The following is a 24,201-nucleotide window of genomic DNA, read 5'->3' as shown; positions in this document are numbered from 1 at the left end:
GTCACAGGTGTGGTGTCTAACATGAAGACAGAAAATTCTGTTCGTATACAAGGTTTAATAAGTTAAACAACAGTTATATGTAAAAAGCTAGAAAAAACCCTACTGTAACTAACAGTGGTAATAAATAAGGCAAATTAATGAAAGCTCTACAGAAGGTGTTAAGTAACAACACTTAATGATTGATTTAAATATTTTGGCACCTATACAGTTACATTAATAGCCCCCAGCTGTTAGAATCTGTGAATGTTCACAATGTTTTCCTGCATCATTCAATTACTGCTAACCTTATTCTCTGGACATTGTTTTCAAGCACTTTTTATTTACTGCTTTCAGTATGGCTGCAGAATGCAACAAAGTCATGATCAAAGTCACAGAGATGAAAAAAAAAATTAACAGGTGCTTTCATTTTAGGCTATATTTGAGGTTTTTTCAAATTTAAAATTTTAACTTTAAAAAAATTACATATGCAAAGAAAACAATGGGGAGTTATCTTAAGAGCAAAAGAATATTGGATATAGCCAGAGACTGAAAAAGAGTTCCTTTCACTGGGCTTCCCACAAATACAGCTTCTATTGTCCCTAACTGTTGATTCCCTAAGGGTTTAGAGGAAGTGAATTTCTTGTGTTGTTTTATTTCCCACCTGAGTGAACACCATAAAACAAAACCATCATTATAACTCTCATGCTTTTGTTAGAAATCTCAGGCAACTCACCCCAGACTGGACCGACCACACAGCTAAAACACAGTCTTATCCTAAGATTTAAAACAAGGTGCAGGTATTTCCATGGGAAAGCAGATGTTGCCCATGTTGTAGCTCTTCCCTGGAAAACAAAATAAAACTCATGGCTATCAGAAGTGATGCATTGAGTTAAGGGACTTCAGTAATGAGATGCACAACTTAAGACATACTGTGGGTCTGGTTGTCTAGGACAGAGAATCTACTGCTGCTCTTATCTTCACATGATTTTTAGGATGGCTTAGGATTCCAAAACTAAACCCAAAATTTAAAGTTTCCCATATTAGTTACTACTCTGGGAAAAATAATCCAAGAAAAGTTACTGGATTTTGCCTGCTTAATTCAGTGCTGTTGGGAAATGGGAAGGTAGGAAATTAAGACACAAAAGATCAAACTCTACTCACATCTACAGCCCTGGTCTTCCCATTATTTTGTGAACTGGAGAGAAGGTGTTGTTCTGAAGTATTCCAGGTTGTATACTGGCCATCAGGCTTTATCCCTAAGCACAAGCTTATTCAAGAGATTGCCTGCTTGGAAGTCTCCTGTGGCCCCTTTGCCTGGCTGAGAGTGAGAAGTTGGTCAAGATGGCCCCCTGAGCTTTCTTCAGACCTAAATCACTCTGTGCTTCTAAATTGTTTTATTTTCCACTGCCTGTCTAAATATCCTACCTGGATTAAGTTACCTGTCAGCTGAGTAGAAACTAAGAATTCAAGCAAGCACAAACTTTTCCTTTTTGCTGGAATTTAACCTATTAGGCAAGTCAAGCTACAAGGGTTCTTCACACAGTGTAGAAGAAAGGAATACCAGTACTTAGTACTGGCAACTATCTGGTTACCAGTGCTGGAATCATACTGATCAATATTACTGACAGCAGTAATGGTTTTCACATCTTACAACATCAGACATCACACCCAAAAGCTCAATGCAAATTAAAAGACAAAGTGCACAGTGCAAACTGTATCTCTTCACCCTTTCTCTGCAATGTCAGTGGAGTGTCTTCAAACTCACATCATTATAACCTGAGCTGATGGGCTGAGGATTAAATGGTACAATGTTTCTTAAAATGTACATTCAGTTCTTTGGAAGTGGGAGGACAAGAAGCTGAAAGACTTTGCCCAAAGATCTGTCATAAGGAGGATTAAACCTTAGTCATTCGAGAAGGACTCCCAGAAATCTCAGTGACAGGCTACACAAAGTAGATCACCAAAATCTGTTAGCTGAACTATAATATTCTCTCCTGGACAGTACTTACTAGCAAAAAAAATCAAAACCTGTCACATTTCCCTAAAAAGCATGGAAGTTAGCAATTTCAATTACTTCCAGTAGCTCTGATAAAAACAAACTCAGAATCTGATCCCAAATGGTCTGTAGTTGTTACATTTTATTCCTTAAAGGCTACAGGACATTTCTCCTCTGCACGTACTGAACTCATGAAGGGAGCCTGTAAAGGCAGCTTGTGTGAATGGATGTCAATGTTGTTTAATAAGTAGTACTGATGTGCCCATCACAAGGAAGAACTTGCAAGAAAAAGACACCAAAATTACGTTTGTGTTGTTAAGTGGTGGAAAAGACAAGGGAAAAAGGCCTGTGGAAGAGAAGGACAGTAGGACAGTACTGTGTTGCCACACGGTGTCAGGATGTGCTAGAGCCACTCTGCTCCCTCCTGAACAACCTGGCTGCTCACTGCTGGTGTTTACTGAATAACCAGTTCCACTTTACACTAACACAGCTTTTCATTCTCTTATTCAGGGCAGGCTACTGCAGCAACAAAACTTAATGTTAGACCTTCCACTGAAGTCACTGTTAGTTATTAACTCCAAAAGTCCATGAAACTACAAGAATGTGGAGCATAATTCTGTATAAGTGTGATACGGAAACGCTCAGGTTTGTAACCTCTCAGCTGTTTACTGATTCAGAATCCTGTAGGTTTATTTAGTTTCCCATTTCCTCCTAGTCTTGGTTTTGTATACAACCAGTCAGAGGCATAAGTATGTTGCAAACCAGAGCAGAAAAGACAACTTTTGTGTTGCAATTCTAGATTTCAAAAAGTATTATTTTGGCTTTAAACTTTTGGTCCAGATTGATGCAAACCCAGCCTCACAGGCAGCAGCAGCATCACATATAGGTCTGCATCAGTATCATTGGACCTCTTGCCTTAAAACCACCGGATTGAGTTCCTTGTTTCCACATTGAAGGTGGAGCAACCTTTCTGAACGCCTTACCTCTGCTAACACGAGGAGATGAGAGCACACACTCCAAACAGGAAAACCCAAGTCTGCAGTCTTCACCTCAATATATAAACAACTGCCAGTAATTGTACTTCAACCAACAAATCTGGAATAGAATTCATTTAGAACCGTGCTCTCAATGCTTCCAGGTTTAAAAGCATTCGTTTCTGAACAATGTCTTTACAAAACATAATGAAATATTTATACTGTTAATACAGGAGAAGCAATTTGTTGATAATTGCCTCATTATTTCCAATACAAAAATGTTCACTTTGAGCCTTAAAATTCTAGTTAATATTTTTTCTTGATTAAAGTTGATTTCTTTTTTCCAAAGCCATTCTCACTGGGAAGAAAAATGCTCATGTCAGTTTTATAGTATATTTTAAGCGCACATGAAAGGAAAAAACCAAACACCTGCCTGTTCAGTAATGTATTTCCCTTCATCTCACCTGAACGTAAATAAATGCTTCATAGTTGCATACAAGACTGTGTCCTTCACATGTTCAAATAATTGTGAAAACGTGCAACAATTCCAGAAGTTTTCTCAAAACTTTGCTGTGACAGCTGATTAATGAAATCAGACCTTACATTATTTAGAAGAAAATATTAAATATTGTCAAGTTATATACTAGCCATGCTTCTAGCAGGTAGCTGTGAAATAAAACTTGTTGCTTTTTTAAGCAATTCTTGCTATCAGTTCACACTGGTTTTAAAATATACTCCTACCTACAGTCTGCCATAGCTGAACTCCATTGTGCCTCAAAAATTTTTGCAGTCCATTGGTCACCTGGCCCCCACACTGCCCTGAAACCCCCATTTGCTGCATCCAGACCAACACTGCTGCAACTCTCCATGCACTCAGGCACTCAGGGACAGAGCATTGATCTTTTCAACCCCTGGTTGTGTATCCAGCACTTGGGCAGCTGAAGTCTGAATGAGGGCCAATCAAACACACAAACCACACGAAGTTCACTTTTTCTTATACATGTCTTCAATGTGAATGAGTGAGCATCATATTTGTATAAGGGCCCATTAGTACCTTTTGGAATAGGTTTTAAATGATGCAAACCCAACACTTGAAGGAAGCTGGATCTCATAGCTCAGATACAGAAGAGAACAGAACCAAAGGAAGGAGGAGTCTCATCACATTTGCTAGTACAGATTTTGCTTTCCCATGTAACCATGTTTCCCCATTCCTGCCTGATTTCTATGTACTTCTGTGCCTGTCAGATCAAAGGAAGTGTTCTTAAAACCATTTTAGCTCAGCAACAGCTCAATGAGCTAACATGGCTTCTTTATATTTTATAAATTGCTCCAAGCAACATAACTTACTTCTATTAATGCCTTTATACATCAAGTCCGCTATAAGGAACCATTTATTGCATAATCAAAAGAAATCTTGGGCCATATGTCCTGTGAGTTTCAGTGGAGTTCTCAATTTATATCAGTGGGAATTCTGTTCAGAAAGTGACCATCCTTTATGATCACACAGTCTGTTAGTAACAGGCAACATGGTTTTGTAAAGAAATCTAAAAATACTGAAGACAATCTGAAATGTTAGAAAAAATATTACTATGCACCCCAGGCTGCAGGAAGCCAGTCAAAAATGAACTTCTCATTCCTTGGAGTTACATATGCAGACATTTGAAGCAAATTTTATATAAGATATATTTTGCATGCTAATTTCTGTACAAATGAAAACTGAATTACAAATTAGAAAAAAAATAGTAGACAACATTAAAATGAACTCTGATAGAAGATACATTTAAATATTATACATGGGGTTGGTTAGGGATTTTGAAAGCCAGGTTTTCTTGAAATGTAATTAAAGTTTAAAATATAGAGCATTGTTTAAGAAGCCCACAAGTACCAGGTGAAATCAATGTTTGTTGTAAGATATCTGTGTAGAGGAAACACTGGACTGCTTCTTCATGAATAAACATGTCCTTATCCTCAGTGCACTTGAGTTTTTGCCCCTGGATATTTTGTAGAAATAGAAGAGTTGAACATATTTAGATCAAGAAAACAGCACTTCTGTGAATTCTTATTTTAAAAATCTAGGTAAATTTGGCTCCTACACTACAAAGAACCACATCTATATTGCTTAGCTCAAATAGCTGAAATCCCAAAAGTAAGGGTACTTATGTTAAAGAAAAAGCTTCCTTTGGCAAATCAATTCCTTTGGCCTGGAAGCAGTATTTTTAAAAAAATTTGTGCCTAGTGAATCCCATCACAGGAGGGACTTGCACAAAGATTTCACAAGGGAAGTTTTACTTACCAAGGAGGAGTGAGCTAAATATTGAAATACCTAATGATACTCATGCTTCCCCACAGGAGGAAGCTGGAATGTCATTGACTTTGCAAATGTATAGCTGAGGTCAGTCACATTTTTATTTTAAATAATGGGTACTGCAGCACCATTTCAGAACTCCAGTCAAGAACTGACTCTTGCCCTGTATGTATGTATAGTACAAGATGGACTGTGCACTAAATACCCTATAAATGGTGAGATGGAAGACAAAAGCCTAAAAAAATGGAATTAATGGAGGTTGAAAGACATGCTGACGATGAGGAAAAAAACACTGATTTTTATTACTGACATACGTTTTGGGAACGTGCTACCCTAGTTCTGCTTTTAGCCACTGAAAAATCACTGCAGTTAAAAATGCCACTCTAGTTGAAAGCTCAAAAATAACTCTGGGCATGTCAAAACAAGGTGATACGATTAAAAGAATCATAGAAGCAGCGTATCTATAGCTTCAAAGAGAAAACCCTGCAGAAAGACCTTTCAGAGAAACAGAAGTTAATTTCCCACAAATAGTTCATTAGAATCTCACACTGAGTTTCAATAGTGAAACACGTATCTGTACAGTATGCAATACACATTTAATGAAGCAAACATCTGTCAGCCCCAATGCTCTAACAATAACATGGTTCTAGAATTACAGTGATAATTGGACAGATGTATCAGATGTAGTACTGATACTACAAACAAAAGTATTTCAGGTTTGCACTGCTGTTCAGTGGGACAAAGATTTATGAGCCGACAAAACTCAGCCTCAAAGAACACACCAAGCATCCAAGCTTTTGCTTATTGGGAGGCCCAATAGAAGCCATAATTATTTAAGGGGAGGGGGTATGAAATGCCCACACCAGCAAAGTCCAGTACAGAAGGTGGCTCAGAGCCATTACCTGACCAGCATCAAACAGTCATTGAGGAACAAATATTTGGGAGCAATAATCAAATCCAAGTCAACAGTCAAGTTTACATTTCACAAATGTCACTGAAGTATTTGTAAAGGAAAGCTATGAAAAGAAACCAATGACTTACTGAATAGTGGTTGAGTTTGAAAATTCCCAACCAGCATGGATATTATCTGCTTTTCAAACTGCATTCAGAAAGAATTTTTAATGATTAAACTTTCCCATCACCCCAACTGACTCCACAAAAGGCTTTGGTAGATAATCAATAGACAGACAGCTATTACAGAGAATTTACTCTGCTGCCGTCAGTACTACGGTAAACTGAAAATCCCATCTTCCAGCTCTACACTGCACCCTCCCAAGAAAGAAAACCAGTACAGCATTAGATAAAATCACAATTTTCCCAGCAGCAATATTACTAATTAAAAATAAAGGTATAAATAAGCATCCACCTCCCATTAGCACAATGAAATCTAAGAGAATGGGGATTACAGGGGATTATAACCTTAACATATTGTTCAACAGCAGAGATTGATACCATGACCTGATTTACAAGTGTTCACTATGTACGGCACTGCAGTGCTTTGTAGGGCTTCAGTTTCAATTCTTAGTAATTTTTGGTAACATGAGCACAGCTATTTTATGGTTTGTGTTGCTTTGTTCCTCTTTATGAGTTCACTACCATTTAATCATTCCCTGCATGTTAATCCATTGTTTTTTAACTCTATCATCATATGCAGTAGAAAGTAAAGTACAATGCTGCACAGAAGAAACAAAATTGGAAGAGAAATGGCTGTTAAGTACTTTTACCTGAATTACTGCAATGTCATGTCCCACAAAAACAAATCACATGCCAGCAGTGCAGAAGCATCAGTCGTGCTCTTGCACCCTACTCTGGCATTTATCCTTTTGTACTGTATTCCCCTTCCCAGCTCAGCTTTAGGGAATCTTTCACTAACCCAAGTTTTCCATGTCACATAATCACATGATTTATTTGCATCCTATTCCTGTTTCAGTATGAAAAACCCACTGCTGTGCTAGCAGTGCAGGTAAGACAGTGTCTGCCTGAAGTTTGCAGTTAATAAAACAGGGTAAGATAGCACATCACTTTTTAAGAATTGTATTCATTGTTAGTACATACACAAACTTGCCACTTGATAGTAATATTCAAACAGTATTAACTTGACTATATGATGGACAACATTTAATTTTACTGTCTCTGTTAACATTACTTCCTATCTCTGAGGTTGAATCCACTTTCTGCTTGCTGATAAAGATCTCATGTAATTCACATGAAGCAAAGGCCCACATTTTAATAATTAACACTATTCATTACCTTTAAAGAGGCTAAATATGCATTTAAAAACCCATTCCTGACGGCTGGTGTTTAAAGGAGTTACTCAGAATACACAGTGCCTCTTCCACCTGTGTTTAAGCCAGCCTGAAACCCAGCCTCCATGCCAGGAGCCATCCTTAATTCCCATGCCAGGAAACACAGGAGCCTGCAACAGTGACCAAGGGCGAAACGTCAGTGAGGGACAGACACACAGGGAGGTCAGGTCTCTGTACATAACTGCTCCTGCAGCACAGTCCCTCTCCCCCCCAAACAGGGCTTAGTTCCTATTAATGCCTTTGTTCTTCCCTGAAAGCTGCTTAATTGTCGAAAATAACTCCTATCAAAGCTACTCATTTGTCATTTGAAAGGATCCTAAAATACAAGACATGGCAGCAGCCAGCAGGGAACCCACAAGCCTTCCCTGCTGGAAATCCACCACCAGCTGTTGTGGGACAGCAGTTCCCTTTCTCCTTCCCTCTCTCAGCTAACACTAGGGAGGTCTTGTCTCTGGAATCTCCCCTCAGCAGCACTAGCAGAAGCACCCTTCAGCTCCACAGTCTGCTGCCACCACGCCAGGCACCGACAGCTGAGCCTCTGCACACTCTACACCCGGCTACAAACACATCTGCTTCCCAGCCATCCTCTCCTACGTGTTTTTTCATCTTCCCAACCTCCTTTCCTCTTCTGCCTTTTCTCCCCAGACCCCTCTATCCCCCACAAGTGAAAGCAGCAAGTAAACAAAAGGCCATTCAGCACATCACCAGGGATGAAATGAACTCAACTTCTCTGCAAGAATGCTCCATCATTTTTTTCCCAAACTCATACATAAAATACACTCCTTAGTGTAACTGAAGCAAATATCATTTGCTGGTTGGTTCTTCAGCACATAAAATGGCCAGGATTGTGATAGAAGTAGTGTAACATTTGGAGTAGAAAACCCACTAGGTAAGTAATTCCTAAGGCAGGAATTTCAGATATTTGGTGAGGACATAACATAGAAAACACTTTATTTATGATTTACAAAATCTGTTATTGTTTCCAGATAACACAAGATTAGAAAATAAAATCCCATCATTTAAAGCCTACAAAAATCTAGAAGCTTAGATTATTTTCACGCAAGCATTCTCATTTATGGTATTTAATCACACGTGTTTTTACAACCATTGAAAATAAAACATTCCTTCCATGACTTGAAACTAGCTCTTTTTCGAGCATACAAGAGACACCATAAATTGGATTAAAGGAAACCTACACAACTTTGGAACCCATATGTCAAACTTACAAAGTTTAAGAAAGATAGTTCTCTCAGGACCAGAACTCCAATACATCATAAAAGTTTTTCCGTGTGAACCATTTATGCGAAAAAACCTAAAGAGCAACTTTAAAGCTGACATAAAAACATGGAATGAAGTTCATTTCTGGTGCTATTCCATTCAGTTACAGCATGGGTCAACTTGTCCCATGATCTGTAGAAATACTGTCATGATTCATCACAGTAAAAAAAACCACCAAAACCTTATTTAATTAAAGCATCAATTACATTTGATAAACTAGGAAACAATTATCAGAAATATTTCAAATTAAAAGTACGATTTCCACCAGCATTAACTAAATTCAATCATCTTAAATGCCTTTTGATTTTATGTTCTCAGAGCAAATTTATTTTGTCAAATTACTTTAAGATGCAAACAAGAATGAGCTATTATAATGCCAATATTACCTTAGTCAAGCAGATTAACTCTTGCTAATTATTAAATTACACATCTGGCCTGCTGCATATTCTTAGCTGGCAACAAGTTCTAATTAGCCATTTGGAAGTGTTCAGGGTGGTAGCTGAACACCCTCTGTGTGTAAGGATCGCTGTCCGCGGCCGGTTTCTGTGCCGTGTAGTGGTGGTAGCTGTCGGCATGGAAGTGCTCACAGTGCAGGCTAATCCACTCTCGCTCAGTACTGTACCTTTCAGCTTCGGCAAGGATCCTGGTGAGAGCCATGATGTAGCTCAGAGCCATCTGAAGGGTCTCGTACTTGGACAGCTTCTTATCTTGACCCCACTGTGGAACGACCTTTCTCAAGCGATCGAAGGCTGTGTTCAGTCCTTGCATCCGTCTCCTCTCGCGGGCATTGGCAGCCAGTCTTCTCTTGGCAGCGTTCTCCATCCTTTCCGAGCTGCACTTCACAACACAGCCTGCTCCACTTCGGCACTGCGTGTCTGACTCCACACCTGAGTCCAGGTGACTGGATTTACAGGTTTTCATATTGGATGCAGCTTCACTTTCACACACACAAAGATTACCTAGCAAAAATTCAGTACCTAAAAAGGGGTAAGGAAAGCACTCACATGAGTAGCCTTCACACCTCTTGAATCTGTTACCCAGTATCAACTATGGAGTATTTTTCTTAGCATCAAAAAATATATATATAATAAAATAAAAGATCTTCTGGTTCTTCTGGAAATGTCTGAAAATTGTTTCTTATTGTTTAAAGAACAAAGAATTTTTTTATGTCTTATGCTTTCATTCTTTTAACTTCTTTAATCTCAAAGAGAGACAAAACAATAAAATCTCCATTCTCAAAATGTATGTTACTGAAGAAAATGGTCCGCTTAATCCAAGAAGGATCTTACTGGATTAAAGACACAACTCCAAAAGGCTATTTCAAATGAGTGAAGTTCTGATTCAGTTTAGGAGAGAATTTTGCAATGGCGAAGGGTTGCGATCTCAAGATGTAACTTCCTAGGAGAGATCTCTTTTTCCTTGGCTCCTGCTGGCCAGCAATGATTGTGTTGAGCAGACAAGATGAGGCTTTATAGAAACTGCAAAAGCTAAACAGGTGGTAGCAGGTGGGCGGGCGGCACGCTGCTTCCATCCCAGCACCTTCCCACCCTGGGAACTACAGGGGGGAAAAAAAACCAAACAGTAAAATCCCAACATTACAGCCTTCATCTGGTGAGAAGTCTTCCAAAGCCATTCTGTCCAGCCCTAACAACTTGCCATCTGGAGTAGTGTCTGGCTGGCCCCACAAGACTCTGGGCAGTTAAGCAAAAGATCCTTTCAATGGATAATCTGTTGCAACTCAGGGGAAAAAAAAAAATCCCTGTGCATTGTAGTATTTATACATTAAAACAAGTGAAAATTCTGGCTCAGTATTGAGGATAGAAGAAATAACTGTATTAATGAAAAAGGAGAAAGAGCTAAAAGATATGTGGCCAAGCCACTGTTTTGCACATATGGTACCAAAATAAGTAAACTCAAATTATTAGAAACCCTTCAGCACTCACAATTTAAATACTGTATAAAGTACACAACATTTCAATCAGAGTAGTATCTTGAGAAAAAAGGGGATTATATATTTGTCTGTCAGCAAACTCAACATCATTAAAATAATTTAAATATATTTAAACAATTAAAATGTAGCTATAGATTTATCTAATAATTGCAAAAATAGATAGGTTGTGCTAGTTATAGACAAAAACATGTAAGTGTACAAATCACCTGAAAGCTGCCCTTTTTAATACACCAGATTAAAGTATATATGTATATTTTATGTGAATTAAAAGTGCCTTTTTAGCAATATCTCTATATAAGTGACAAGAATAAAAGAGGATATGAAAAAAAAATCTGTTTGCTGGCAGCAAGGGATCAATTCTGCTACCAACTGAAACAACAGAGGAGCCACCATATATACACACCCACGCCCCATAATCAAAACATTTTTTACTGTACTTGTATTATTAAAATCATAATTACATAAACTTACAAGGAAATACCATATGATCTTTTTATGATGTACACAAAAGGAAAAAAAAAAACCTGCCACACAATGATTTATTATCTGTATTGATTTCAAACTTAATTAAATTGTTACCAGCATTCATAAATTAGTAACTTTTTTCATTAGAGACTGAACACTGTATATTTAGAACTATAGCTCAATTGTTTTCATTATGACTCCAAAACTTGGTGTAGTTGTAAACAGCTGATTAATCCCTAGCAAAAGCAATGACAATGAAATGAGGTTGAATAATCCAAAAACAATAGGATGCAATTGAACACTAATGGACTCCAGCATGACAGATGTTGAACGTCGGCTGTTACGCCCAGTTGCTCTGCTCTTAATATTCCGCATCCTAATGATCATGAACAGAGATGATAGTTGGGGTAGGGAGTCTCCATTATTCCATTATCAAAATGTATGCCACTTCTTCAATTTTTAAAGAAGCACAACTTCATCACTTTTCATTAGAAATGTTCAACTTTGCTATCTGTGTGCACTGACCTATTCTCCCAAACATAAAGAGCTACTACCACATGCTAAAACGCCACTTTCTGACTGACAATTTCTGATTATCTGTGTGAGAACAGCTCCCTACAAAAACCCACAGAAACATATGTCTTTCTCAAAAGGATCAGCAATTAGAATTTGTGAGATTTCTGCTTCTGAAGATGCTCCATGGGAAGTACTGCATGTGCAGTAGAAAAGAAAATCCACATCTGACCTTCATGCTATTGCTAAAGCATGTTTTAGTGCTACTGCAGCCTTCTACCCCAACGAAGTTTGTTAGCTAAACCCTTCGTCTCTTACAATGAATCTCAAATGATTTTTCACATAAAAGAACACCAGAGAATTAAGGTGTTCTGTAAGTTAATAAATACTGTGTGTTCTCATGAAATAGCTATTACTCAATTCAGGTAATTAATCACTCTTCATCTTAAGGGTGCTGCTAACTTCATACCATAAATACTAAAAGCTCCCCTTTAAAATAGAATACTGTATTTTTTCACATGTCAGCAGTTTTCTTTAACTTAATATATCCTGCCAGTAAAAATTACAATAAAGACTTCAAATATACTGAAAAAAACAGTGCTTCAGAAACTTTGTATTTTACTTCACTAATGCACAGCACACAACAGTGCTGTTAATTTTCCCTTCCTAATTGATTCACCACCATTATCATGCTTTGACTAACATACTGCTATAATCTCAAGAGAGAAGCTGTGATTTATCTCTCCTACTGAACACACTGTAACTTCAGCTTAAATGATTTACTACCAAATCACAGGACAAGATCCAAGATCCATTTAGACTAATAACAAACTGCTAACAGGATTTTATAGCTCGTAGGCAAAGCTAAAAAATGCTCTCTGGCTGATCAAGATATCTGCTTTTCATCACTTAAAATTTCATAAAGTTTCTGCTTTATGAAAGAGAAATACAAAAAGTATGAAGGTCTCATCCACACCAATTTAGTTCATTTGCACAGCCTCCTTGCATAGCCTTATGACAATGTTACCTCAAACTAAAAAATAATCTGCTTTATTGCTCAATGAATAAGAGAAAAGGTATCAGTTGGAATTTTCACAGGTTTCTTTCACTTGGTTTGATTTCCTCTATATTTCAGGTTGTCTCAGTTAGTGCTTACATAATTTTATTCCCTCCTCCCTTTACTTTTAACAATTTGTCATAGATATTACTGTTTGAAATTTTTTCAAATTATTATCAATATTTTTATTATATGTTTTTTAAAAGCTATTAATACATCCTGATGTGATAAATTACTGTGGTGCTAAAAGCTTTTCTAAATCCCAACTTACTTAGTTTCATGCGTTTTGTACATCAACCATTTCTCAAAAATTTCCCTTTTACTCTTTTTTTTTTTTTGTCATAAAATAATCTCAAGCCAGAAAAACACCAGAATCACCAGAAAGAAGTTCTGTGTCTACCCAGTTGCTCAAATTTCAATCTTTGAATCTCTAACTATGCAGATACCAATTTAGTGCTACTCAGTGATCCTGGCAGCATTATTCTGGAGTCATATTTTAATTCTAAAACAGTATCATTAATCAAAATATTATCTTTTCCTCAGAGAAAAACAAGAGACAGATAATGCTATTTCAGTCATAAACCAGATTATTTTAGCAACTTCAACTCACCACTATTAGGAAAATAAAGCAGAGTTTCAATCCATTAAAGAAATTAGCTAGTTTCAGAATTTATGACTACATACACAAACCCATTCAAAATTGTCTGCTAGGTATCAAAGTTAAAAACACAGATGCAATTAGCACAGCACCCACTAAGAGATGAATGTCTTTCACCTGTACTACTATGGAAAACACAATCAAATTACTTTTACTGGGGATTGACTGGAGCCAGATACTAAATTTAAAATTAAATGAAGGCAGTACTTCTGTTTGAAGTCTAATTCCTCCCTACTTTCTCTACCTGTATTTAAAAAAACATAAACAAGCAATGCATCAAAACAAGAATCTTACCTCTCCCTTCTAGCCAGAACTCTTTCATCTCAGGTAGATCCTTTCTAAAAGCCTCAAGACTCCTCACCACTGTAGTTTACCCTGCGCAAAGCAGAAAGACTGGCATGCTGTATGCTGCCTAATTAAGAGCAGGTGGGTAACTATGAAAATATGTCCATCCTTAAGGGCCCAATTTCTTCTAACATTTGACTCAGCTCACAAGACAGGCTAGAAATCCATGGTGTGCAGAATCACTTCCTTTCCTGCCTTGGTTATTTGCACTGTTTTCCCTGTCACAGCTATAGGACTATCCAATACCAACAATTCACAAGAGAATGCTGTATCCTGAAGGGACACTTGGACAGTAACTAATACTGGAAGTGGAATAACAATCTACTGCTGCAAGAGGAGTTTGCAGTCATTTCACCTGGGCCTTCCCACCCTGGTACTGGACACCCTTTCCTATAAAGTGCTTAGAACATTTCACTTTCCTCTTCAGTCTCTCTGAGGTGAGCTCTTCCTTCTAGAAGCTCAAGTAACTGCCCCAACTACACTTAAGGCTCTACCTGCCATACTGCCCTCCAGTTACCACTTCTCAATTCACCCATTTCTCTTCTGTTCCACATTATCCTTCTCACCTCCCTCAGGTGAGGCTCAAAAAGCAGAGCTCTCCCCAGTGATCCTGCACAGAACACCCTTTCAACATAACTTTGTTTGAAAGCATGCTTTTGCAACATGAGGTCAGAAACCTCATAAAAACCAAAAAGGAGAAAGGAGTCTTTTTACCACATTACTAGAGGAACATGTCTCAAACACTGAGCTGTTTCTCATCGACACCGCACACTGAATTTGGTTACAATATGTACCTTTGTATATACACACGACAGATCATGATAGAAGTTTCCATTCAAAATGATATTGCAACTCACTACATCACTAAAGCAGCAAAATAAGCTCATTTACAAAGCCAGTGAATTTTCCAAGTATCACCTACATCTCATGTGCTTAAAAATACAGTTATCGATCAAGGTCAACTCCACCTGCACACGCTCAGCAATTTGCAAAAGCTGTCCTGATGTTTTTCACATGGGGACCTACAGACACAACACACCAGGGCACACGTGGTGACCTGGCACAATATTCACTGGTCACTGCTCCACCAGAACTGTGCAAGGAAGCTTGGCTGCTACAGTATTACAGCTGTGGGAGGTTTGCTCCACAGCTGAACTGACTAGTCTGGGTAAAATACTGACTCTCTGTTTATCTTTCAGATGTGAATTAACCTGATCAGCATTATCTCCAGTAGCATTGGGCAATAAAAATTCAAAAAACAATTTAAAATACTTGTTAAGCATTACATAGGCATTCTGACACAGGCAAGAGCAGATCCCATTTACTTAAGATGTAATTCAGTTTCTTTAAGTACCTTTTATTTTCCTATATACCCAGTTTCAGAGAGACAAGAATCTTCCAGAAAAGACCTTCCATTATTATATAGCTTGAGACTTATTAAAAGCACTATGCATACTATGCACCATGGAACGGATGAGGGAAGGAATCTAGTTTATCCTCCTGATTCTAGATAGGAATTACTGGTTTTTGATCTCCGATAGATGTTTTCCTAACCCGTTCTATAAAGCCTCTGACAGGGTAATTAGCAGCACAAGTGACAATTTATTACCTTTTCAGATATCAGGTACCTCAGGATTAGAAAGATCAAGTAGATGGTTGGGACATACTTAATCAGCTGATTTGACCATGCTTCCTCACAGCAGAAGGAAGTATAAACTCAGGACTCTTGGGTTCAGCTCCAGGTTCTGGAGAGAGCAATTTTCCAGCGGTTGTTTACCTTAGTCCTGAGGACCTTACCTTAGTCCTTCCCTCTCTTATGGCCCCTCCCCTTTCTCTAACTTTTTCAGGTGTCTCTCATCGAGTTATCAACCTGCCTGTTCCTCACACCTGTGCATCACAGTCACCTCTGTAAAATACAAGGAGATCTTTGAGGTTACACGGATGTGAACTCCCATGTTTCACCCCTGTGCCCACTGCCCTCCAAATACAATTGGCTGGTCCATTTAGCCTCAAACCAGAGATGTTTGTCCCAAATGGATTCTGCAGAGATGCCAACAGCCAAAGCCCAACAATTTATGAACCTGAAAATGTTAACTAGGATGCATACAATTGTTTTTAAAAGTTTCTAAATGTAGCTAAATTTAATGAGACAATGACACTGAAGCAACACGAGTGCTACAAATGAAACAAAACCAAAAATCCCAAGCTTGCTGCAAAGAATAGATGAATCAAAACCTCTTAATAGGAAATCAGCTGTGTTCTTCTTTAATCAATAGACATGGTCAAACAACCTCAAGCAGAGGGTATGATTTGTTATTACATTTTACCTGCTGAAGGATCAACCTTTTGCTGGATCAGGTGGTGTTATGGCTTTCCTGTCCCTAGGAGCTCCTTCCTCCCAAACACCAGCAAGGGAGGCAAAACAGCAATCATGGATTGAGTCCGTTTCCCAGGCCAACTTTGTGAAAAAATAGTCTTTCTTACCCTGTAGTAAGTAACTCTTAAATTACCTGTTTGCTATGACATCAGAAGCACAAGAAACACATTAACATTATTGCAATCACTGTTAAAAAAACCCCCTCAATTTCAGTTGCTCTACATTTAAAAAAATACCAAGACCATTCACAAATTAGCCTTTAATTTTTTTTTTTCTTTGGAATTGAGAAGAAAGCCTACAAAAAGCCCTAAGAATAGAAACTGAATGGGTAACTATGCTGAGAAATAGTCAGGAAATTCATCATGGAACAACAACAAAAAAAGCGCTTTCCCTAGAAGGCTCTCCCTAGCCAGCAGTTTAAGATCATCAAATACCAAGGTGTGAAAACACAACCCCTTTTTATTTTCTGATAAACCTTTTTCTCTTAATATCTGGCGGTTGTCTTCCTGAAACACAGGAGAACTAAATCTGTTCATACAGCACCTACAGACTTTAGTATTGGCAATGAACTGACTTTATCACAGCCTAGGGAAGAGACAGCTGTTACAGGAGTGGAGCTTTCTGTTTACCCTTGAGGGACAAAGGGAAGCAGACAAAGGGAGATATAAAAGGTGTGTCACGGTATCAAAGGAGAGGAGTGTAAGAATGTGCTCCCACTGAGCTTCCCAAATACCTCATCAGAAAAAAATCTTATTTACAGTCAAACAAACAAAAACACTGATTGTACATGCAGATTTTGGTCAAACAAGTAGTTTGATGTACTTCAAAAGTAGACAAAAAAATTGCAGCATGTTACCTACTATATTAAAACTTTTCTGCATAATTTGTAACTGTGAAATAAATGTACTCCCTGAGTAAAAGCACTGTTTCTCTCCCCAGACATGAACAGCTAATCCATCTCATTTCCAGTAAGGTTTTCTCCCTCATGTGCCAAATGTCCGCAGGACAGGACCAATAACAGCCACTCTGAACATTCAGATTTTTATTCCTTCCACCAAAAACATTGATTTTCTCCATTCTTTCCTACAGTGAAAAGTCACTGTCTATTGTCTATTCTCTACCAAGAGGCATAAAGACCTGAGACTGAAGCTGGTATCTTCCGTGCACCTGTAGCCACAAGAACAAGGAGACGTGAAAGTGAGTGCTGCAACCCATTTATGGGACACTATGGCTTGTGTAAAGTTTCTGTACTGTAAACACTTTGCAACCTGCATACTGCTCCACTCAAAATACAGAAATAATTAATGTGCAGAACAATACAAGCTAGTTTAAGGATGAAAGTGAGTGTTGAAATTGTTGAAAAGAGAAATACTTCTTGATGAGTAGACAAAAAACAAAAGCCATAGGGAATGGTCCCCATTTTGAGAAGCGGCAAAGTACATAAGGAAGAAGCTCTGTGTGGGATAAAATACGGTGTCTACTGCCATGAGCCTCTAAAGACCTGAGTATATTTAATATTCAGCCCTAAGTAAACTCACTGAATTGAATGGCAGTCTGCTTACAGTATTAGACACCAGCACCTGGAATTTTAGGAAAAAGAGAAAAGCAATGAAAGGCAATGGGGAAAAACAAGGGCCACAAGATGAGATATAAGCAGAGAGGCAGGCAGCAACAGAAAGTGATAATAATAAAACATGGGAAGGTTTCAAATGGACTGAGGTGCAACAGTTTATAGTGGCAGGAACACTTGGTCCATAAGATTAGGAACTGTCCTTTGTTTTACTTGTTCTCATGCCCTCTGACTCGTTGTAATGTGAAGAAGAGAATGTAATGCACCTTGGAAATAAATTAGTTATACAGCTGATTCCTAGCCAATTAGGAAGAAGACTCTCAAAACTCCTCATCTCCCAAAAACATAATTAATGTTGTTTACCCAAAACAAAATTGTGTATAGATGGTGTCATAGTTTATCGACTGTAATAAAAATACATGAAGGAACAATGGTGAGAGTGATGCCATAGGATGCTGTAAGCTTTTTATAAAACCATTTTTCACTTCAGAAGGAATTATTTTCTTGTGTAAACAGGCATAAAATTACTACCCAGTGCCCTGCTTCTCATTGATTTCTAGTTAGCACAGTTTGCCAGATGCTGTTTGGTCTAAGTGTTGCCTTGACCTCCACTGGTGACGCTGGCCCCTTTTCGCTTTGTGGTGCAGTATTTTCCCAGCAGGGAGGTCCCACCCCTCTAATAGTTCGGTTGCAACTTTTGCTAAAGGCTTAGAGGTTACCCATATGTTGTAGAGGAAGGGCCAGCCTGGCTGGAATTAACTCAGGAGTGGCGTCCAGCTTTGTGGCTGGAGCTGGCTCAGAGGAGATTACAAATGCCCCAAAACTAATTAAATATTTTGTCTCCTGCTGGTAAACAAAAGCGAATGAGGGCAAAAATACGAAATGCCTGATTTAACTAGGATCTGTAAGTAGCTTGACAACAGCAACCCTGAAGTCAGTGATGCATGATTTAAAAGCCCCTAATGGGTCAAAGCTGTTACACAAATGAGACTTTTGTCGATTATCCTTTGCTTTATATATTTGCAAAACTGTTACATAAACATAATTCCTATCAGTTTTCAGAGCATTTCTGGGGTAAGAGCCATGAAGCCCAGATATTTATTTGGAAGCATTCTTAACTTTCACTTTTGCACTAAAGAAATACAGAAAGTAAATATAACCACCAAGAAAATAAAGGTACAAATAGGAAGTGACAGTACTTTCAGTAACATTTTCAAGGATATGAACTGTCAAGTGTTGCTTCACAATTATGAAAGAGAAAAATTCTCTCAGTTAATAACATATCTAGTAAAATTTTTGCAATTCTATTTTCTCAGCTAAGTGCCTTCTTCTAGGCACTTCCATTAAAATATATATATAACACATATAGAATATATATAATCAGTTAAATTATTTAAATGCAGAATAATATATATTTAATCACCTAAATTATTTAAATAATGGATCAAATGCTGTTGATATATACAATTCAGATTTAATGTATTCAGTTGTGTAAATCAAAAATCCACTCTCATGGCATTTTAAATATTGTATGTCCATAAGGGCATACTATGTTTTAAAATACACTACTGCAGACTCAGTTTCTTTTCTTTTAGAAATATGTAAGAATTATCACATAAATATTCCATGACAATGTTTTAGAAGGTTAAGTGAAGAAAAGTCTTACAAAAATCCCATTACGAAAGAAAATGTGAATTCTGATTTGATGTTCTTCTATACTAATTTCCCATACATGCTTAACTTCATGTGTTTCTGTAATCCTACTGCAGCTAATGGGACTAATCCAGTATCCAAAGGTAAAAATAGCTGCAAGGTTTGATTGTCCAGGACCCCAGTACATAATGCTGTCAACTAGAAAGTGACTTGTTAATGAAAGCAGAGCATTCACCTCATCTGTGAGGGCATGTGTTCAATCTTTGTATTTTCCGTAAGTCCAATTTTACTTGCTTTTTAAAAAAAAACCCTTTACAATAAGGTTATCTTTATTTGCTGAAATTTGAAACTTACTGAAAAATGGCAAGGATCAAGTATATGAGTAAAAGAAAAGTAAATCTTAAAACCAATTGGTAGATATATTTACATATATATATATACACACACATATAAAATATACAAAATATATATAGATCTCACTTCATTTTTACTGTACTTTACCATTAGATTTTTACTTTATAATTTAACTGTTATGCAAATTAAGTAATCCTCAGTCAGTTTAAGTAAAAGTTTATACTAAGGGCTGATGTTGCAATTACTGCTTTCCAAATTAAGGAGGAACTCTTGTAGCTCTCTTGGTCTGCGCCCTGCCCAGACAGCTGAGTGCCCATGCACACACTCATATTCCACATCTGCTCTTTTGTCTGGATGAACAGCAGGACGCCACAGAGGTTTCCCCATCAAAAGAAAGGCAATTCTAAAAGATTAAGATGTTCTAGTTAGGCACATGGTAACATTTGATGTTTCAGATTTTCAGCTCTCCCAAGTGTCACATTTGCGAGCTCTCGCAAATTGGATGTGATGGGTGTATTCTAAAAGCTACCAGGAAAGGCAGTTGTGAATAAAGAAACACTTAATGTCATGCCTGCTAATAGATAGTGCTGGGCTTAGAATGCACAAAGGACAATGTTTCCCATCAGGTACAACAGAACAAAGTGATAAGCCATGGCTAGAACAGCAAAAATCTCACGTCACCCCATGTATAAAGCAAAAGGACTGAACATTTGATATCAAAAAGCTTATTGTTTGTTTTTTACTCCCATGAAGCTAATTGTTTCTTTTAATTCCTAATTATTTCAGGAGTTCAAGAGTCTTGAATGTCAGCATTCTATAGGATTTCACTGGAGTTTTCTTTTGAATTATACGAACTCGAGGATGGGAAAGTTTTCTCAGACTTAATTATTATCACAGTGGAAATTTCAAATTAGAAGTTGTAACTTTTTACAGAAGTATTTTCAGCCACTTCCCTTATACAAGTTTCCTTGTTTCCATACAAAATAAATTACACGATCATCCTCATTTAATTGCATACATCATCGTTTATGTCACCAACTACTCATGGACTTCAACTCCTGCAAAAAATGCAGGAAGGCAGCTCTATTTCTGTTGCAGCTGGCCTTATTCACATATAATTGAGAAGCAAAAAGACACATATTACTTTTTTCCCTTCTAATTTATAAAAAAATGTCTGAGCACAGTAATAATTATATTTGTGTAATTCAGACTCAGTGAAAAATGTCTCAAATAAAGTTGCTATCAGTTTTAAGAATTAGGGATGCTTTAAAAGTGAAACACTAGGAAAACTTTTGAGGAACATGGGAGACAAAACAGGAACATGTGTGCCATGTAGACAGGGAACACAAGCTTGTCTCCACTTTTTTCAGCAAGGCTGTTTTCCAGAAACGGTGTTTTCTCTCCCAAAGCAGTAAGGTCTCAATACATTGCACAAGGCCTTTGCATTGGTCCAGTTGGAAGAAGCATGCAAGAAAATTTCTCCTAGTTAAGAAAAGACTGGCATAATCAGTCTCAGGTCTCACTAAAAGAATAATGTCTGAAAACAATTGAGGAGGGGAAACAAACACCCAGAACTTATGATATCTCCTACTTTTCCTTGGCTGGCAAGAAAGGCTAACAGAAGCGATAAATTCATATTGTACTGTTCTAAGGATCAAGATCCCACTTTCTTTTTGTCCATCTCAAAATACAAGGGCATAGCACAACTTAATCCACACTCCGAATCAGCAGGAAATGTAGCAAAGATTACACCTCATGAAGTATAATTCCCTTTGGAGCACTTCCTGGAACTGACTGTATTATTCTTCAGTCAGTGCTAGTGCTTGATAAGACAACCAAAACCTTTGTTAAGAACTTCCAAAATTCAATAGAAATACCAATTAACTGGTATTCTGTCTGGAACTAATTTAATTCAAAGGTGTCGTCTAGTACCTTGGGATATGGTATGTTCTGCTTTGGAGAGAATCAATCAGTGAGAGATTGATGAAGGGGTGGTGAGGTCAGGTGTGCAAATACAGAACCATCTGCAGAGTCTCCTGGGTTGGTACCTGCAGCATAGTAATTTACAGGAGCAGGTGTTTCCTTTTAATCTACATTTTTTTTCTGCTGAAATTGTAACTTTATTGAAAAAGTGCCTGCAGTTTTTTATTAAGAGGGTACTTTGTTCATTTTTGCTATTAGCTAACTACTGAAAGGTTTCCAGAAGTTTTAATACCCATAATCCTTAAAAATACAGTTAAGAGGCTGTGATGTTAAATATGGAAGTCAATCAGACATCTTCAGAAAGCTGCTACACATAAACATAATAAAGCCCAAAAGTCTGTTTTTAAAACAGAATTATATTGTTCAGGAATGAGCCATTTCTTCCCGAATATGGGTGACTGAAATTATCAGAGTTGTTAAGATTACAATTTCTTTCTATTTACAGCCATAAATAATTATGGAGAAAGGAAGATTTCTGAAACAGAAAAAAAATTTCAAGACCTCCAGATGGCATTTCCAACCTGAGTTGAGCTTGGTAGGATGGGCACTCTGGTCAATCCCCTTTGGTTTGGATCCAAAGCACAGCAAAAGGTCAACAGAGAATATATTTGAATTCAAACTCAGGTTCCTGGGTTTGTTGCACCTCACACCCTGCTCCAGATCGACATTATCTCTTCTCTGGCCTAACATCTTTCAACCTGACTCCCACATCATCCAAACTGTCTTTGCACCATTGACATCAACTGGTGGCAAACAGGGACATTCTGCCACATTCTACAGTCTCTACACAGGCATTACACCTCTTGCTCGGCACAAACCTCCTTCATTTCCTTAAAACTTCTGCCTCTTCACAATTCTAGAGAATTGTTCTGGAGAATTTTCCTTGGGTTTGCCTGGTGTATCTTATCTACTTTGCAACTCTTAACAGGACAAAAATGACATAGAGAAAAGTAGTTTCTTGGTTTGCGTGTATCACCAAAAAAAGTCACAGAACACTGCAAAGTGAATAAAACTTGGGTTTATATGAATCACAGCATTAAAACCCAAGGAACATCCTTCTTTGCCAATCAGTGAGGCAAAACCCAAGTAAAAGTGCACCTCTCACTAAAGAAACCAATCGAGATAGAAATGTTTATTTTTAAATATTCTGTTTTAGACATTAAATCTAAATGTCTTAGTCTGAAACAAACTTCCTAGGAAAAAAAACCATACACATTATTGACTATCTGTCATAAACCATATTTTGTTCTTTCACTTTCCTATTCTTTGGAAATTTTTATTTATGGTTGACAGTAAATGTCAGGAAATAAAAGAACAATGACTCAGCAATTGATAAAAATCTCTTGTTCTGTGTTTTGTTTAAGTCTCTTAATTAATTTCAAGACAGATTTACTCCTCTGGGGGAAAAAAATAGATGGGAAAATCAAATGTGCTTAATTGGCAGATTTTTTTCAGTTTTTAATTGAACTAATTTAATTTTTACCTGACCAAGCATCACTCTTTATTTTAATTTAGGGGATTTTTTTACTTCTGGGAAGGTTCCCTCTGTTCCCGGTGCGTTTCCCTGTCATTCTGATGAATACTGAGACGAAGAAATCTTTCCTTTCCCACAAATAACTGCCTCATCTGTTGTTAATTTCCCATCCCATCCCTTATGGAACACATGGCTCCTTTCTATGACCTCTTGCTGTGTGCACATTCATGAAGTCTTTAATTTCCTCCTGCAAAATTTTCCAAATTTAATAACAACTTTAAATGTATGTTTTCTGTCTATTCTCATCTAAATAATACAAAAGAAATGCAAAGCATTTTCATGAATCCTTTAAGCAAATTTGTTAAATGGCTTATTGAATAAAAAAATGGCTTCCCATTTCCTTTACAACCCTTTTAGCTCGACATTCATTTCCATAGCCATAAACTTGTATGTTTTCTGTTGCTCACTAATGTTTCTTGTTTTGCCTCCCTCCTCATGGCTATGTGCTTTCCTCCTGGCCCCTACATGAGCAGTGCCTCTGCAGAGGCACACTTTGCCAAAGAAGCAAAATAAGCAAATGTGCATTTAAATGTTCATGTCTGGGCTGTTGAATGTAGCCATGGATTTACTCCAGCCTTACAGTGGCCTGAAACTTCTGTTGGACAGTCTCACAATAAATAACACTCAAGTGCACAGGAATTTTTGGAATTGTATTTCCCTTCACGTAATTTGCTCTTGGTTCAACACATCTCTATGCCACCAGTCTTAATTAAGAGAGCAGCACAAAACAGTTCTGCAAATCCTCTGCACCAGAAACACTAACCAAATCCTTTACAAAAGATGTGAAATGAGGCCACACAAATTCTAAATAATCTTTAGACCTATTTTTTGTACTGGGAAAAACAGAATTTGTCACAACAACTAATTTCCTTTACTGTTAACTGAAAATGTGCAATATATTAA

At 37.5% G+C, this 24,201-nt stretch overlaps 1 protein-coding gene across 11 annotated transcripts in view; it reads right to left on the bottom strand.

The window, feature by feature from the left end:
• Positions 1-15,625, bottom strand: part of ATOH7 (atonal bHLH transcription factor 7) — a 51,269-nt gene extending 35,644 nt beyond the window's left edge. For 2 of the 11 annotated variants that reach the window (XR_011151611.1, XR_011151610.1), the window contains exon 1: positions 15,437-15,625. Coding sequence is in view for 6 of the 11 variants with exons in the window: in XM_069019033.1 (XP_068875134.1) it covers positions 9,304-9,815; positions 13,777-13,804 (540 nt within the window). In the remaining 5 variants the exon portion in view is untranslated. The other 9 variants (XR_011151609.1, XR_011151608.1, XM_069019036.1 and 6 more) reach the window with 8 other exon arrangements.
• Between the last annotated feature and the right edge of the window lie 8,576 nt (positions 15,626-24,201).

Source organism: Aphelocoma coerulescens, chromosome 6 (assembly GCF_041296385.1).
Source record: "Aphelocoma coerulescens isolate FSJ_1873_10779 chromosome 6, UR_Acoe_1.0, whole genome shotgun sequence".
NCBI classification, from domain to species: domain Eukaryota; kingdom Metazoa; phylum Chordata; class Aves; order Passeriformes; family Corvidae; genus Aphelocoma; species Aphelocoma coerulescens.
This window is presented reverse-complemented; position numbering and strand designations above follow the sequence as displayed.